The sequence below is a fragment of the Anastrepha ludens genome, chromosome 2 (genome assembly GCF_028408465.1).
Source record: "Anastrepha ludens isolate Willacy chromosome 2, idAnaLude1.1, whole genome shotgun sequence".
NCBI classification, from domain to species: Eukaryota; Metazoa; Arthropoda; class Insecta; order Diptera; family Tephritidae; genus Anastrepha; species Anastrepha ludens.
Window position 1 is genome coordinate 4,635,114 of NC_071498.1, and position 18,459 is coordinate 4,653,572.

At 37.0% G+C, this 18,459-nt stretch overlaps 1 protein-coding gene across 1 annotated transcript in view; it reads right to left on the reverse strand.

Moving 5' to 3' along the window:
* Window positions 1-18,335, reverse strand: part of LOC128862266 (myb-like protein Q) — a 33,252-nt gene extending 14,917 nt beyond the window's left edge. Inside the window, 3 exon segments of the mRNA XM_054100806.1 lie at window positions 2,930-3,532; window positions 3,604-4,015; window positions 18,117-18,335. Of these exon segments, the coding sequence (XP_053956781.1) occupies window positions 2,930-3,532; window positions 3,604-4,015; window positions 18,117-18,156 (1,055 nt within the window). The 5' untranslated portion in view covers window positions 18,157-18,335.
* Window positions 18,336-18,459: the final 124 nt, after the last annotated feature.

The window sequence follows — 18,459 nt, forward strand, 5'->3', positions numbered from 1 at the left end:
AATAAATTTCAATGACAAAGGGACCTATAATGAAGTAATAGCAAATCGAACGATCAGTCATAGTCTACTACCTCAGAACAGAATTATAACAATAATTAAGATACAAATAGAGTAATTCAAATTAGAGTTAAAAGCGTGGGATACTTGATATAGTAAATATTACAACCATTCTATTGGCAACTACCTATGTACAGAGGGTTATGAAAGTGAAGCAAAATGCATCCCACGCTTTTAACTCCAATTTGAATTACTCTATTTGTATCTTAATTATTGTTATAATTCTGTTCTGAGGTAGTTGACTATGACTGATCGTTCGATTTGCTATTACTTCATTATAGGTCCCTTTGTCATTGAAATTTATTTTCTACTTTTTAGTTCGATTAGCAATAAAAGCGTGTTTTTTACAATAGTTTTTTTAAACTATTTTTTATTTTCTAATTTTTAGTTCGATTAGCAAAAAAGCGTGTTTTTTAGTTTTTTTTTTAACTATTTTTTATTATGAATGAAAATTATTGTTATCATTGCAGTCAGTGAATAAATGATTCGATATATTCGTGTTATATTTAGTTCCTTTCTTATCGACTGTGAGTCTAAAGCTATGCAGTTATCGGCCGTGATAAAGAAGTAATCGGGATGAAGAACTTATTTCGTGGAGGGAGCCTAAATAAAAATTTTTCATTTTACAACCAAATTCACCTTACTTTTTGCCCACAGTAAAAAAAAGAAAATTTTAATCCTGGCAATCCTAATAAGGATAATGGAAAACTTTTATCAAATTATTGCATTGTCATCGGTCCTTGATAAGTGTGCAAAATTTCAAGTCGATCAGATTTTTAGAAGCCAGTGAAAATTAAGCTCAAAGATTCCGTTACATACATACATACAACCCGAGCTAATAAAAGTGTATTAATAATGAAACCTGAAAGAATTTAAATTTATTCTTGTTTTATTTTAAAACAACATCTAGGCACGCCTTTTGAAAGACTCTTTATGAACAAAATTAGGCCTATAAGATCCGCGTCACTCAACGCGCACACTTGTTGACGGTATACATCATACAAGAAACACTGTAAAGCTTTTACAAAGTTAAATATGTATATAAAAAAATCAAACGGACGCACTTTATTCGCGCTTACAACTCTTTTTGGTTCGTTTTTGATCACACCCAAATAGTCACAAATAATACCCTATTTATTAAAAACAAAATAGGGGTTTCCGAACTTTGCATTGAAGTGAATTTAAGCCTAAAGAGGCAAACTGAGTTTTAAGCGCAATCCGTGATCCATGCTTATGCTACGGCAACTTATCAAAGACTATTGAAGAAATTTCACTATTACTTGTAAAAACAGTTGCACCAACACTTCTGCGCTTATCACTCTTGCGATGTCACTTTTCTGCAGCGCAAGTCTCGTACTATCTCCCTTCGTACCCCTAACCAAACAAGTGTAAAACAGCTATAGAGCAATTGAATTTGTGCTCTTGAATTTTGCGGTTCCGTATATATGTATGTATGTATGTACTAATACCTAGAGCTCAAGTTTCGAGAGCTGAAAAGTTAAGGCACAAAATTGCCTTGCGCCTACATTACAAATAGTGATAAGAGATTGAATACATTTGATTGGTTGTGCAACAGTATCCCAAATTTTTAGAAATTAGAATTATTAAATTAATTCGCCTTCATTGTAGCCAGCACGCATTTTAACTCTAATAAGCCGTTTTCTTTCTTTACTTTATTTACCGACAGGCTGAAATCAAAAGCGAAACGCAACCTACACTAGTCCAAAGGGGGTCAAGGTCATACGTCACAGGAAACTGTTAGGACAGGTGAGCTAGCTAGACAGAAGTTCCATAAGGTGGTTTGAAGTTGCCTCGACTACCTGTGAACTGCTACTGGAAAGGTGAGCTCCGCGTCAACTCATTGAGCACTGGGCAAGTGCGCAAACGTGCATGGTCGCGACATACTCCTGGCCACGGGTAGATCGGAGGAGCTCGAGGGAAAGTCTAAAGCTAAGCGAAACTGAGCTCTCGATTATTGCGGATATCATATTAGGGAAACTTTGCACTACTGCGAGTCCCTTCAGCGGCAGATGAGATGAAATCATAACAATATATTCTCCTCAGCTGTCCTGCCTTTGCGTGACTGAAATTTGGGCATCTTGGTGCTTTGGTTCTTATTTTTTTTTGCTGCGCTTGCAGATAAAGAAGCATATCATGCCTAATGGATTTCACCAGTATTATGAAGCACACAACCGTAATAAGTCATCGATCGGTCTTTTTTCATAACCCTCCCTCCTCCTTATCTCTTTCCCAATTTTTTCTCTCCCTTTTCTCCCCCAAAGTAAGAGGACCATCTCATGGGTAACCATAAAACATAGTCTAACTATAATAGGCTCCAACTCCGATAGGCTATTAAAAGTTAATAAATAATTGACGTGTACACTTCTGTTAGCTGTTTCGTTGAGTTCCTAATGTTGTTCCACAAATGGAGAGACCTACAGTTTTAAGCCGACTCCGAACGGCAAATGGTTTTTAAGAAAAACTTTTTCATGGCGGAAATACACAACGGACGGCCAAACGCTATTAGGAAAAATGTTTTCTATTATTTGATGTTCATGCACGGAGATTCGAACCTACGCACTCTCGAATGATAGTCACCCAGCAACTCATTCGGCTACAGCGGCCATCCTTCCAAAACTTTCAGAATGTAACGCCAATTTTTGGTACTCCTTCAAAAAATTCAAAACTTTCAAAACCTTTTACGATGCTCCCATATTAATCTTCCACTCTTTTGTCATTATAAAAATAGACGTACGTTATCAGAAATCGGAAGAAATATTTACAACCGAAACAAATAATAATAAATACTAATCAATAATCTTGAGCGAGAATATCTCAATCCCTGCTTGAGACTCCCATCGTAAGCATTTACCTGTACGGCGGTTGATGATTTTCACCCGTGGCAATAGTGGTCACATTGCCGCCACTATTGATATTAATATTAATCAGGTTGGTTGTGCTTTGAGTTATTTGATTGTGTGATTGTTGATGATGTTGCTGCTGTGCTGTTGACGTCAGTGCGCCAACATGATGTTGCATTGTCTGTGTAGCGTTAGACATGCCGGCAACGGAGGCACTATTACCATTTACGCCTCCAACGCTCTGATGCGATGCCGGTTGATGTAAATGCATTGAATGTTGTTGGACCAACGTTTGTTGCTGTTGCTGTTGTTGTTGCTGTTGCTGCTGCTGCTGCATATTGCGGCGCATTTCGGCAGTCAACTCAACCGGTGTAACAGTTGCATTAAGGCCCATAGCACGATGCGCTGTTGTTGCCACACTAACCGTGCATTGTGCACTTAAAGCTTCCGCTTGTGAAATAGCAACAGCCTCCTCGTATGGTGGCGGCGCTTCACCGCGCGGGAAATAACCACTTGCTGGCTTCCACAGTGGATAGTGTGAAGCACCACTAGCGTAGGAATAATCCATGCCGCTCATATTGCCCTCCATATAACCCATATTACCGGCTATATAGCTGTACAAGAGAAATATATTATTGAAATTTATTTGTAATGGGATTGATCTTTTGCTCGCTCGTTCACTCACCCAATGCTACCGACTATACTACGCTGATCTTCGGCATTCTGTCGACTCTCACGTGCGCGTATCTTTCGCTGTCTCAGACGATTTACCAGAAAGAAGAGTAAAGACAATGACAGTGTGGCTGTAATGCCACTGGCTACCAGTCAAATACCAAAATCAGTACTACCATCTGTGAACTGATCATCGAGGCAAATTACTTCGCAACAGTTGTTGCCGCTACCCACTTGAAAAGATTTGCATTTACTAAATGCCTCACAGAGCACCATTTTGCAGGCCTTCGGGAGGCCACTGTCACATATACATAGACGGCAAGAGTCCGGTCCGGGCATGTAATGCATACCCGTTTCATAGAGTTTTCCATTGTAATCGCGACAATGGCCGCCTGGTATGAGACTCGAGCTAGCGGAGAGTGCACCTGTGAGAAAGAAAAAATATAGAAAATAATTTTTGTATTGTAATAAAATAAATTTTTGCTCTAGTTGCAACAGTTGTAACTTTTGGGTAATGCTGCTGAGTGAGAGTCTTAAGCGTATACTTAATAATTAAATTAAAAATTAATTATATTAGAAAGTTGTGACAGCTGTCAAAAATATTTAACTCCTACTAAAGTATCTAATACAGTCGCAATCGTACCCCCGAGTACAGAGTTTACCTGCAGCACTTTAGGCAAAGAAATTCAGGGTGATTTTTTGGACGGTTTTAATATATGCAACATCCACTTGATCAATGGTGAGTAGTAGAATTTTAGAACAATCAAATTATTCAATTAACAATAAATTATTATTCCTTTCGAATTCTCGACGTGATCGAACGCCACAGGAATATGAAAAGCCTTCTTGAAGACGTCAACACGCTAATAAAGGGTGTTTTTTTTAGAGGTTAGGTTTTCAAGTTGGCACTACTTTTTTCGTAGATGGTCTTTTTGACAGCTGTCACTTGATTTATGCTCAGTTTGGTTTGCCATTTCATAATGAATAGACTTACACCTGAACAACGTTTGCAAATCGTGCAAATTTATTACGAAAATAATGGTTCGGTCCAATATTCGGTCGACATAATCGTCCATCAGAGTCACTAATTCGATTAACCATGGATCGGTTTCGCACTACGTTTGCTCTAGTGGATAATACGCATCCTCAGAGACGTCGTACAGTGCGCACCGAAGACGCTATTGCTGCTGTGGAGCAGAGTATCGAAGAAGACCCGAATGAGTCCATCCGCCATCGCGCGCAGCAATTGGAGATGTGCCCATCCACTTTATGGAAGATTTTGCGGAAGGATCTTGGTTTGCGGGCTTACAAAATCCAACTCGTGCAAGAATTGAAGCCGAACGACCATCAAGCGCGTCGCACGTTCGGTGAATGGGCCCAAAACGAGATGGCCACCGATCCCGATTTTCACAAGAAAATTTTGTTCAGCGATGAAGCTCACTTTTGGTTGAATGGGTATGTCAATAAGCAAAATTGTCGCATTTGGAGTGAACATAATCCACAAGCCATTGCTGAAACGCCGTTACATTCTCAAAAAGTCACTGTTTGGTGTGCTCTATGGGCAGAGGGAATCATTGGTCCATATTTCTTTAAAAATGAAGCCGGCCATAATGTTACAGTCAATGGAGAGCGCTATAGAGCCATGATTAATGACTTTTTCGTGCCTGAATTGGACGATGTTAATGTGGACGACCTTTGGTTCCAACAAGACGGCGCTACATGCCATACAGCCAACGCAACAATCGATTTATTGAAGGAAACTTTTGGTGAGCGCATTATCTCGCGCCGTGGACCTGTGGCGTGGCCTCCAAGATCGTGCGATATAACACCGCTGGACTATTTCTTGTGGGGCTATGTGAAGTCGCTTGTCTACGCAGATAAGCCCGAGACGATTGACGTCTTGGAAGAGAATATTCGGCGCGTTATTGCTGACATACGGCCCCAATTGCTGCAAAAAGTGGTCGAAAATTGGGCCTCTCGGCTGGAATTTATTCGAGCCAGCCGCGGCGGCCACTTGCCCGAAATCATTTTTAAAACATAATGGCAAACCCTTATCTTTATAATAAAGCTAAATTCTTGGCCATAACATTAAATTATATACGTTTTATTTCATCTTGAAAACCTAACCTCTAAAAAAAACACCCTTTATTTGCTAGTGCGGCCTTTGCCCGCAAAGTGGTCTTTTTAAATCTTAAAATTGAACTTATAATTTTTCAATGAGCCAAGTAAAGTATTTAATTGCTGCAGAGGAAATTAGTTTCCATCAATAAGACATTTTAATTAAAGCACCGCAAGACTTCAAATTGTTGCCGATGTATGTGGTCAGGTCAATACATACCTATGTTTGTACCAGTGGCAAACGCAAATAGGAGTTTATGGGGATTCAAACCCCTGAAATGCCTATAGAAATATTTAGAAATTTTTCTTTCATTGGTTAGTTTTGGTCTGGATTTTAACGTTTTTCGAAACTTTTCAAATAGTCAAATTGCCGTGTAGTGTACAGTATACAGGGTTTGATTGAAAAGTAATGAGCCTTCCCGCGCGGAGCGTCTGCCAAGCGATCAACCGAATCGGCTGGTGGGGGAAAATGATCGTTGGACCTTCCCCTTCCAGTAGAAACCGGTCCCAGTTCGCTGGCAACAGCGGTGCAGTCAACATCGCTCCACGCGTGAAAGCTGTTTTAAAAGTGTGTTAGGATTTTGCAGTGGCGAAAATGCAGCGATCGTTGAAGCAACGTTACTCGATCAAATTTTGCGTAAAGCTAAGCAAAACGGGGACCGAAACCATTGGGCTACTCAAGGAGGCTTACGGGGACCAATCTCTGTCCAGTGCCCAGGTAAAGCGGCACACGAGCCAGTCGCCACGAACCAAGAAGGCGCGTATGTGAAAATCCAAGGTCAAAACCATGCTGATCATCTTTTTCGACTCTCGAGGCATCGTCTACAAGGAGTTTGTACCTCCAGGAAGCACTGTAAACGCGGCATTTTACAAAGAAGTGCTCCTTCGGCTGCACCCGCGTCGCCCGGGTTCGGCCCGACCTCGTCAACAATTGGACCCTTCATCACGACAATGCACCAGCGCACACCGCCTTCCCCTGCGCCTCTGCATTGGCCAAGATGGGGGTTCCGGTGCTTCCCCACGGATGAGTTTAATAAATGTTTTCTGAAGTGGAAGGACCGCTACCACCGGTGTATTGACGCTCAAGGGTCCTATTTTGAAGAATATTAGTTGTATAAGCCAAAAGGTTTAATAAAACTGCTTAAAATAAGGCTCATTACTTTTCAATCAAACCCTGTATTCACAGCTCTCTGCATCCCGCAAATCACGGTTTTCATTTCCAGCGACCGAATTTATACATTCACGTTCTTGCAAGTTCCATCTAAGATGTGTTTTATTTTTATCGCCGAAAAATAAGCTAAAACGAGAATATAAAAAAAAAATAAAAATAAATAATTGGCGCGTACACTTCTGTTAGGTGTTTGGCCGAGCTCCTCCTCCTATTTGTGGTGTGCGTCTTGATGTTGTTCCACAAATGGAGGGACCTACAGTTTCAAGCCGACTCCGAACGGCAGATATTTTTATGAGGAGCTTTTTCATGGCAGAAATACACTCGGAGGTTTGCCATTGCCTGCCGAGGGGCGACCGCTATTAGAAAAATGTTTTTATTAATTTTGCTTTCACCGAGATTCGAACCAACGACCTCTCTGTGAATTCCGAATGGTAATCACGCACCAACCCATTCGGCTACGGCGGCCGCGAGAATATAAACTGCTTGAAAATCCATATTTACTTAATAAATCTTGGAAACAGAGATTTAATGGTTTAGCTTTTCTTAACATCCAAAAAGATATAGAATGGCGAACGAAGAAATATTGAAAAAATTACCAAAAAAAAAAACCAGGCAATTTACATAAATTTGTAACTGAGGAAACATTGAAGAAAAAATTTAAATAGACATATTGGAACTCGAAACTCATAATTGTTGGAACTGATTGAATGGAAAGAAAATACATTTTTTTACCACCTCCCCTAGAAAAAAATGTCTGCCTTCGCCCACGCTGTGTACATACACATATACATATGTAGCTTATTGCGATAGTCAGTGAATAATTGACTGCCCGCATGCATAATTGCTTTAATAACGATTTCCGCTACGTATTTTAATTAGAAGATGCAAATTATTGAAGAAAAAGTAGAATGCACTAACAATTAGCAATGTAATGGGAGCACCACATAAGACACCCTCATCACATAACAGAAATGAAGGCGGTCGGCTTTAAAAACTAAACTTAATTTCAACTTAAATTCTATTTCAGCCAAATCTTAGCTACATACAACTTAAGATTTCTTTTAAATTTCCGTTTCACAATTCATACTTAAAGCATGGAAAATATTTGATTCAAAAATATGGTAGCATCGCAGCAAAATACTTTGAATACATATTTTCACATTTGTCCACATGTGAAACAACTGAAGAGAGAGCGGTTGTGGTTTTTCCTTTTAATTTAAAATATCACATAATTAAGTATAATTGTCATTTTTAATATTAACATAAATTTTCAAAGTCAAACAAAAAGTGGAACACCCTAATTTTTTAGTATATTATATTTTAGTAAAGTTACGCAATACAAACTTTTTTCATAAGTGAACTGCGAAAGTTAGTTTTATTGCTCACATTTTGCCTTTGACATTGTAAGCTTTTAAGAGTGAAGATGAATAAGCAAACAAGGAAGGGAAGGGAAAAGTGTGCGTCAAATCGCCGAAATTTTGAAAAAACCCAAGTCTACAGTATTTAGTATATTGAAAAATATAATTAAAACCATTATCTTCTTAGAAAAAGTGGTACTGGAAGTGTTTTCAAAATTAACTCAAGAAAGGATTGTACGTTTAATAAATGAGAACCCGAAAATATCTGCAGCTAATATTGCCAAATCATTTAAAGATTCGTCAATTGTGAAGATACACCTACAAACTATCAAAAAATTTCTGCACAGTAACGAATACATAGCGCACACTCCTTGAAAAGTGCACTTCTTGCAAGGATTAATGTGAGTAAAAGCTTGACTTTGCTAAAGAATACGTTAGCAATCTAAATGAATTTAGGAGCAACTTATATTTCACCGTAGCTTTGTCGGGAGAAGGGAAGGTACGGCGCTCAATCCGTCTAACGAGGCTGGTACTGGTGGCGGACATGTTATGATTTGGCAATGGTAATGACGGGAAATTGGGTGGGCACGTTTTGTTTTATTGAAGGCACTATGACTAAAATAAATTATCGGGAAATATTGAAGGAGAATATTCCCAAAACTGTCGAAAAATTACAATTGCGTTTACCTTCATGCACGACGACCCAAAGCATACTGCGCTGATTGTAAGGGAATGGTTGCTTTGCAATGTAAAAAAGTATTGCCCCCTCTTCCTCAGAACCCAGATCTCAATCTCATTGGACTCTTGTGGGCCCACATTGAAAGAACATTGCGCAAATGGCAGATTAGTGGTAAAAATTACCTAAAATCAACCATTGAAGAGACATGGGAAAATATTCCAGAAGATGCCACCAAAACTTTAGTAGACTCCATGCAACGACGTTTACAAGTTGTAAGTAGTGCAAGGGGATACTGCACAAAATATTAGCATATCAATTTTCCTTTCTTTTCATTACTGTCCCACTTTATGTTTGAGTTGTAAAATTAAGTTATTATTTTGCTTAGTGGAACACCTCCAAATAATTTAAATTTCCCTTTTTTATAATAAAATACTGTATTGAATATTGAGTATGGGAATAAGTTTCCGTCCTTTCTTAACCAAAGTTACGAATTATTTAAACAAATAAATAATAGATGATATTATGTAAAGTATGTGCCATTGGTAGCTACAACTTTACTCCATCTTTCAGGCAGCATACGGATTCCTCTGACGAAAAATTCCACTTCTTTTGCCTTGATCCATTCATTTAGCCAGTTTCGGATGCTCTCGTAAGAAGTGAAGCGCCCTCCAATGAGGGCTGACTGCATTGATCGGCAGATCAATTTACTATTTTTGTTTAAAATACGCCTCTCAACAATTATATGGGAAAAATTAAATCATTTAAATGTCCATAATTAGCTGAGCACGTCTCCAGGTAAAATCCACCAGTCGATTCATGACTGCCTAATTGTTAAGAACGGCCAGATATTGAAGGTTGTTTAGCAACACTTTGCGCTTAAGCAGCAATAATCTCAACAGAACGATCAGTTTGGTCTGTCAATCCTTCTTCTATAATCGACAGAACCAGTTTCTTGAATTTTTTTCACCAAACTTTAAATTGTCGACTCATTCGGACCATTTTTGTAATAGTTGTTCCTAAAGATCGTCCATTTTCATAATATGTTTCAATAGTTTTAGTTATAAATAGTTGACAAATGTCAAAGATAACATAAAAAAAGGTCTAGGAATTATCCTTTATTGGCATCTAAAGTCCCTTTACTGTTGCGTATTTAGTTTGCTTACTGATTCGAAATCTGTCACGAAAATTTTTTTTATCATATATTTGAAAAAATCGTGGACGGTTCACCTTGGTTCTTCGCACTACACTTTTATTTATACTCGGAATCACTGCCTTGACGCAGATGTTCACGACTTAAGTTGAACTTAGGTTATTTCCAAAAAAGGTTGGTTCAATGCAAATATTAAGGCCGACTTAAAAGTGCAACGTAATGCTAAGCCTAAGGAAAAAATATTAATTTTTAATTAATTAAAACTAAATTTTAATATAAAAATTTTACATTATAGTTGGCTAGCCAGTCTCACGAAACTAATTTATTTGAAAAATGTTGTTTTCAGTTTCAGCTTTTAACTTGAGATAGATAGAAGTTCATTTTATTAACTATATAATTTATAAAAGAATAGTAAAATACAAAAAAACTAGGGTCTGTCAGACTCACGCACGGTAGAAGTGAAACTTCTAAGTTGGTTGTTCCATGCATGGGAGCCCCGGTTTAGATCTCTCCCCCCTCTCTCGTGTTAAATTCAGGTTTTCATATTTTTTTTTCTATATCACTCCACATAAATTTGTACTATTTATTTTTGTCCTTATTAGCTTCAAATTTGACACTTGGGTGCAGTGTTGCACTTGACGCTGACATTTCTTTGCACTTCCAATGGTATTTTTTGCCTACTTTTGGCGCGATAATCAATTTGCTTTGATCACCGAAACGGTTGAAATGTCATTTTACAACCTTCTACTTCAACTATCGTCACTCGTTTGGCAAACGCACTCATTGTATCGCTTCGTCTCCTCCATACCTACCATCTATTTACTTCACAGCAGTTTCTTATTGCTTTCCCGCTTACACACATTCAATCGGCGCTTTATCTGATACTCACACACAGAACTCATTTGCACGGGCTATGGCTATCTATAATACCCGTTGTCGGTTGTCGATTGTCGGTTGCCTGCATGTCGCCAGTCTACTTCAATGCTTGCGATGCGAGAGAGCGACAGAGAGAGCGAATAGGCGAGAGTGGGAAGGAGCAGCTGCTCCTTGGCCCCGCCCATTTGACGGATTTCGGTAACGCTCCGAACTTACCGTTTCACTCGCCTATTTTCAATCTGCCTTGGGGCCCCCGACGCGCCTAAAGAAGTTTCACTTCAAAAATATACTACATTTAAAATGAACATACAGTGATGACCTATTGAGTCGTTTGCCAGAAAAAAGATCAAAATTATTCATCTAATATAAATCGCCTACATTGTAAAGTACCACTAACTAAAAATAAAATTGAACGAAATTCTGTGCCTATTCAAATCGTCCCTAAAATAATTATGTCCTGTATTATGATTTAAAAGCTTGTATATCCTGTCAGTACTATTCATTGCATGTTGCCACATTGATTCTTTTTAATGATATTCAGGATTATTTCGCATTTGTCATTTCAATTTCTTGTGTTCAACATTTCCTATTTTTTTGACAGAATATGAGGCAGTCCTTTATTCTTCTATTCGAATAATGTCTTATGTACATATGTATGTATATATAGTATTTAAAAAAAAAAGCACCACATAAAAAATATTTGCCTTTCGGTGTCGGTCCCTCCATTTGTGGAACAACATCAAAATGCGCACCACAAATAGGAGAAGGAGCTCGCCCTAACACCTAACACGATTATTATTTGTTTTCCCATGTACTATCACTTTTCTTCTTGTCCTAACTTTCCCCCTTGTCTGAAAACCATTATTACCAGTTTTGCAAGATTCACCTCCATTATCCATTTTTCGCAATGCCTTTCTGAATTCAATTTGACTTTAACTTAATTTTCATTTAAATGGGACTTCATCAAGGGCTTCGACAAAGCAATACTACCCTTGCAATCGGTGGATAATGTTAACATATAACATTTTGTGTATATAACAATTTATGAGGAAAACATATACAAGTAATACGAAATTTCGAATGTTTGTAATTTTTATGTATCAAAAAAACGTATTATGCAATGGTAGGTGTGCACTAAATTTACACTACCTATGGAGATAAAAACCGCAACCGCCGTAGTGGTAAGTGGTCCTGCTGCGCATAAATTTCTTTATACCCTCTTGACCGACTTCTAATGATGCATTGAAATTGGGCAGGTGCATTGAAATTGGACAGGTGCAAAGTGGACCTGATGCATTGAAATTGGACAGGTGCAAAGTGACAATGCCGCTAAATCTAGCCGTTGCACATTAACCAGGCGCGGAAAGCACAACCAGTAGGTACAACTGCATGAAGTGAACTTTCATAGAAAAGAAAAACTAGTTTTTGTGTTATGTATACAAAAATTATTGAAAGAAAAAAAAATTTTTTATGGATGTTTTGACACTGGAAAATTCTCTTTTGATGCTTCAAATTCATTCGCGGTCACACGGGCGAAGTCACTTTCGGCAACATTCGTTGCTTTTGACGTTAACTTCTTTAAGTTGGACAATACGAATAAGAAGCACAAAGACTGTCGCCAAAAACCCTCTCTCTTCCCCGTTCCCCTTATCCCACAAACAAAATGTTTCCATTCGAAATGTTTCCCTGTGTTAACAGGGACTAATTAACATAGCACAGGGGCTTGTCCACAAGTTTTGATATTTATATTCTATTTAATAATCTTGTGTTTTTTTTTTTTAAATATAGTTCATGCTCCTGCAAAAACCATGTATACAAATAAAATTTTAAAAACTTTATAAAAAAATTTAACTAATTTATAAAAAACATGCAACAAATTATAATTAAAATTTAAACTAGTAACAATAGGAACAAAAAGGAAATATACATGTGGTCATTAAAATAGGTACGAAATAGAAATAGATACGACGCAAAAAGAATTTAGTGATTTTATTAAAATTTCTGTTTAAGTTGTGGACGTTTAATAAGTAACCACTGTGTCAGCCATGATAGCCAATGACTTTTTGTATTCGATTTGGCATACAATTGATAATCCTGCGACACATTTCTGTGGAAGTGGAATACCATAGTTATTTGATTTATTGCAATAAATGCCGTTTATTTTTACTGTTTCCTTCCCGATACGCTTCTTTAAATCTCCCCAAAATTTTTCAACGGGGTTTATTTCGGATGACGGACTTGGCCAATCCATAACTTTAACATTGTGTTGACAAAAAAAAACCATTCACGTACTAGCATTGAGGAGTGTTTTGGGACATTGGCCACCGAAGCGTCATATTATCCTCAGCAAATGATAGCATAACTTCTTGAAGTATGTCCTTGGTAAATAAATTTGTCCGTTTTATTGGTTAGGAGGTGCTTGGCTGTTCTTTTGTTTTTTTTTTGTAAACCGCGGTGAAAACTCTTCTCTTTAGGACGTCTGACATCTCGCCCAGTATCATTTCCAAATAAATTTATTTTTATTTAAGTATACTCTATGGTCCACACCACGACTTGTGCTCTTAAGCAAAACCCATCCTCTTCCTTAAATTTACTTATTTCAACAGAGGAACTTTACGACGCCGTACATTTCTCGGATCCCAGAAGGATCCCTTTTGGTAAGAGCCACAATCAAATTATCAGTAGTACAAGCCCTTTTTTTGTCACCATGTCGTTCTGTGGATTTTCTGGGCTTAAGTGAATATGCAACAAAATTTTTGGACCATCTAAGTGACTCAACAGTGCAATGCTGCACACTACCCATCGTTAAAAGAAATTCATATTAGTTATTAGATATTAGATTCGCTAATTAGTTAAAATGCAAGAGTTAACCGCAAGGTACCTGTTTAATGGTCACGCTGAATTGCACTTTATGAAAATAACCAAATCTGTGCAACCAATAACGGAACTTTTAAATTCATAACTAAGCAGAGATGCTATTTTTAAAAAGGGCTCCAACTCCATGCACTACCCCCTCACTTGTTTTGAGAGAAATATTACGAATTTTCCAATGAAATTCACAGGAGATGTTGATTTTGTGCTTATTTTGCTATAACTATATATCAACACTATTCAGTTAATAATAGTTTTTAAGTTATTTGTTGATAAAATTTGTCTTTTACCTTCACCAAATTTTGATACAGTAAGTGCACTTATCACATTTATTTTAATAATTATTCAAAACTACATTAACATACACACGCGTTTTTAACTCTTTTTATGGATATATACCATAAATTAACAATTTAAATTGCATTTATAACTTGCAAACACTTGACGCGCCAGCTAAATTAACAATTTTTATGCTAATATTCTAATTATATCTATTAAAATTAAATGCAAATTCATTTGCCTATGCAATCACATTCCAATTTTAAGCGCGAACAAGAAGAAGATTGGAATTACAACAGTATGGTGTTGCCGGATGCCTGCAAATGAAAACAAAAATTAAGTACTTGAGTTTAGTGTTAATGATGGGAATGGGGGGGTTATTGTGTCTGCTTACTACATACACGCATATGACGTTTTAATTTTGGGTTCAATGGTTTTAACACGGAAAGGAGTTTTACGCAAAAATACTGTGCATTGCGTAGCCGGAGTTGGACTGATGAGGGTTATTTTTTTGAAGCGCGGCCGAAGGCCGCCTACGCGATAAGGAGTTCCACGCAAAAATACTGTGTTAATTAATTTAATTTAATTTTAATTACTTTATTATTTTTTGTGATACGCTTAATATCATTGTTTTTAAGTTTAAAAGAGTTGTATGTTTTTATTTTCAAAATTATTTCTCATCTTTAAATTACAGCAAAAAATACTGCAGTTTTACAATGAACATCCCTGCGAGCGAACTTCGTTTTCATTTCAGGTGTATGGCAACACCAACTTTTCGCTAAATTAGAGAACTTTAACATTAAATTACTTAAAAACTATAAGCCTCCGTCAGGTTCTGTTTTCAGATTTAAGATGGGGATACACCCCTCTATCACCCCCTTTTTACCGTTTTTTCCAAAGCGATATACATTATACTAAATTTTAGCCTTTTTTTTTTAAATAAAATATATATACACATGGTAGAAAAAGTCTGCGTTCACCCTCTGTTATAAAGTATTAAAATAATTTAACGTGTTTATCTTAAAACTTTCAGTTATTTCTTTTCACTTATTTCAAAGAAAATTATTCATAGAGGTTATGAAAAAAATTTTTTGGAGTTTGAGCTGCGTCGTGTTCAGATAACGGGATTGTAGTACAGTTACTTAAATAGGCTAAGCAGAAAAAGTGTGCGTTCATTTCGAATAGTGACGATTATTTGCATGGCAATTACGTTAAATTAAATTTTAAATCATTCATGTAGTTGACGCGGTTAAGAACAAATCTAAAGAGGGAAAAATTGATATTAGAAATACATTTTTTGTTACTATGGACCAAAGGCGAAAAGAAATAGATATTGGTAAAGGAAAATCATTGTAAGCTTGTGGCAAAATAGTATGAGCTATCGGGAAATCGCGAAAATTGCTGGGAGGCAATACTCCTCGGTCCAAAGAGTGATAAACAACTTCAAGCAAACGAATTGTTTGGAGTCTAAGCCTCGTTCTGGGCGTCCAAAAAAACTGACGGAAAGAGAAGAACGCAACATAACTATTCTTGTGAATTCTAATCCACGACTAACAGCAAGCCGAATTTCAAAAGACATAGAAGTAAAATACCAAAAGAAAGTACATCCAGATACAGTAAGAAAAATTCGAAAAAGAATCGGATTTCACGGCAGAGTGGCCCGAAAAAAACCCTTCATATCGCGAGTAAATCGACTTAAGCGGATGGCTTTCGCCAAGGAATACGTAAACAAGCCACCTGAGTTTTGGAATAGTGTGATTTTTTCAGATGAGGGCAAGTTTTGCATTTTCGGGATAAAAAGTCGTAAAATTATTTGGAGGAAAAACGGAACGGCACTTGGAAAGCAAAATCTGGTACCTACGGTAAAGCATGAGGGAGGAGGTGCCATGATATGGGGGTGTATGGCTAGTTCGGGCGTTGAAAATATGCAGTTTTTTGAGTCGATAATGAACAGACATGATTATCTCGATATTTTAAAAACGAATTTGTGAGAAAGTGCAATCAAACTGGGACTCGGTGAAAGATTTGTTTTCCAACAGGACAACGACCCGAAACACACAGCAGAGATTGTTAGGTTGTGGTTGTTGTATAATGTTCCAAAACAACTTCGCACACCCCCACAATCACCTGACCTTAACCCCATTGAGCACTTATGGGACGTTCTAGAAAAAAAAAATACGAGAGCGTACAATAACTAGCAAGGAAATGCTTAAGAACGCGCTTAAAGAGGAATGGGTACCCATAAGTCCAGAAATAACAGCCAACCTAGTTGGATCAATGAAAAGACGCCTCCTAGAAGTCATAAAAAGCCGGGGATATCCAACTAGCTATTAATTTTAAAACATTTCTATGATCTTAAGCCTTTTATTTTATTATTATTGAAGTGAACGCAAACTTTTTCCGTTTAGTTTGAATGGCCTTTTTAATTTTATGTGATCTCATTTTAAATTTGATTTTGTTATTGGTAGCGAAATATGTGTGATAGTTACGTTTAAGTGAACTTAATAAAACTCATTAAAAAAAATTTCTGAAATATTTATTGTTTTGAACTTTTTCTAATGCAAAGAATATTTGCATAGGTGAACGCAGACTTTTTCTACTATGTGTATGTATATATATATATATCATATATTCTTAATATAGTGAAAATTTGGAATAAAAAATCGCGCGACTTTTTTTCTTTTTTTTTTTTTAAATATATATATGTATATATATATATATATGATATATTCATAATATAGTGAAAATTTGGAATTAAAAATCGCCTACAAGTGAGGTTTTCTCTTTTAGAAAGTAGAATGCCCCCTATACCCCCCCTTATTCCCCTTTTTTAAAACATACGGGGTAGGGGATGGGTATTTTCCCCAGTGACTCTTCTTTTGTGCATTATAGTTATTGAGAATTCAAAATCGGTCGATAGCTTTTTCGTCTGCATGAAGTTTAATGTCTCAATGTTTCATTCAATCAACTCTAGCAGATAGGTTTTGTGAAGATTTAACAAGCCTTTCGAATCAATTTACTAATAGACCATTGTCCTTATCGTAAAACCGAATATGTTTATATTCCCTCTTAACAATGTCTGCTCAGTCAAACTCATACCATCATCTAACATTTACTAACGTTATAAATCACCGAACAACATGGCTAGTTTCCAAGTGCAATTTCGCAACACTTCGGCCCACACCATCTTACCCAAAACTGAAACCCCAAAAACCAGGCAAACAACTATATGTTCAACAACAAAATTAGAGATTTCCATACCACTCGACACACCCATCATTTCATTTGCACCCAAACGACTCCCAGCGCCCCATTTAAATAGTACACTGAACATACACACACCTTATTGTTGTTAAAAAGGTGTTGTTGCACTTCTCCAACCACTTCACAAACATGCACGCTCATCTGTACAAAATATGTAGCCATATAAATATGTATATACATGTTGTTCGTCCTGCTCCATGGCCTCCTTCAATCGGCAGCTTCGCTTTAGCAATCTATTCGTATTTGCTCCTGATGCGCTTCGTGCATAAATTAATCAGCACAAACGAAAGTACCCGACAGGCTTCACATTTGGAAGTCAAACTAGACGAGGCTAACATCAAACAGGCGAACGATATGACGAAGATGAACACAAAGCAGAGATGAAGAAAATGGAAGTTGAGACAGTACCACGACGCAGCGCTGCGTCAGCAGAAGAAGTGCCCCATAAATTTGGTACTCCTCAGACGTTGGCCATGGACCATTCGTTCGTTCTTTTGTTGTTGTCAATTGCGAACGCAATGAGAAAATATGAACTGCTGAATATTATGCGACGAAAATGCAATTGACACCATTACTAATATTTTAAACGAGCTATTTTTTATGCTATAAGGCAAATGAGTGTATATGTATATACATTATCATCTCAACAATTTCTCACACTTTGCACTCATGGTTTTTTTATCATCAATTTCCTACTGCACTCCACCAACATGGAGATACATTTACATTTGTAGATTGGTATATCAATATTCCACTTTACCTTGAATGAAATTAAACGCAAGCACAGCAAAAACATTCATTATCGCGCACTTAACACAATTTTCTTAAATTTACAAACAGTTTACTTCTATTTCCAACTAATTAGCGCTCACAATTTCAAAGTTAAAGCACACAAATCTTTTTCTTGTCCTATTTTTTAGCACACTCGCCCCGAATATTTTCGTTCGCCAACTGGACTCAGCGCAAACCAACCACAAACAAGTGCTACCAGACCAACTTTAAATTTAATCGGGGAAATTCGATTTATAGTCTAAAAGAATTGGAATTCCATACGCTTTATTATTGCATACGTAATTAAATATATTGTGAAAGCAAATAATTCT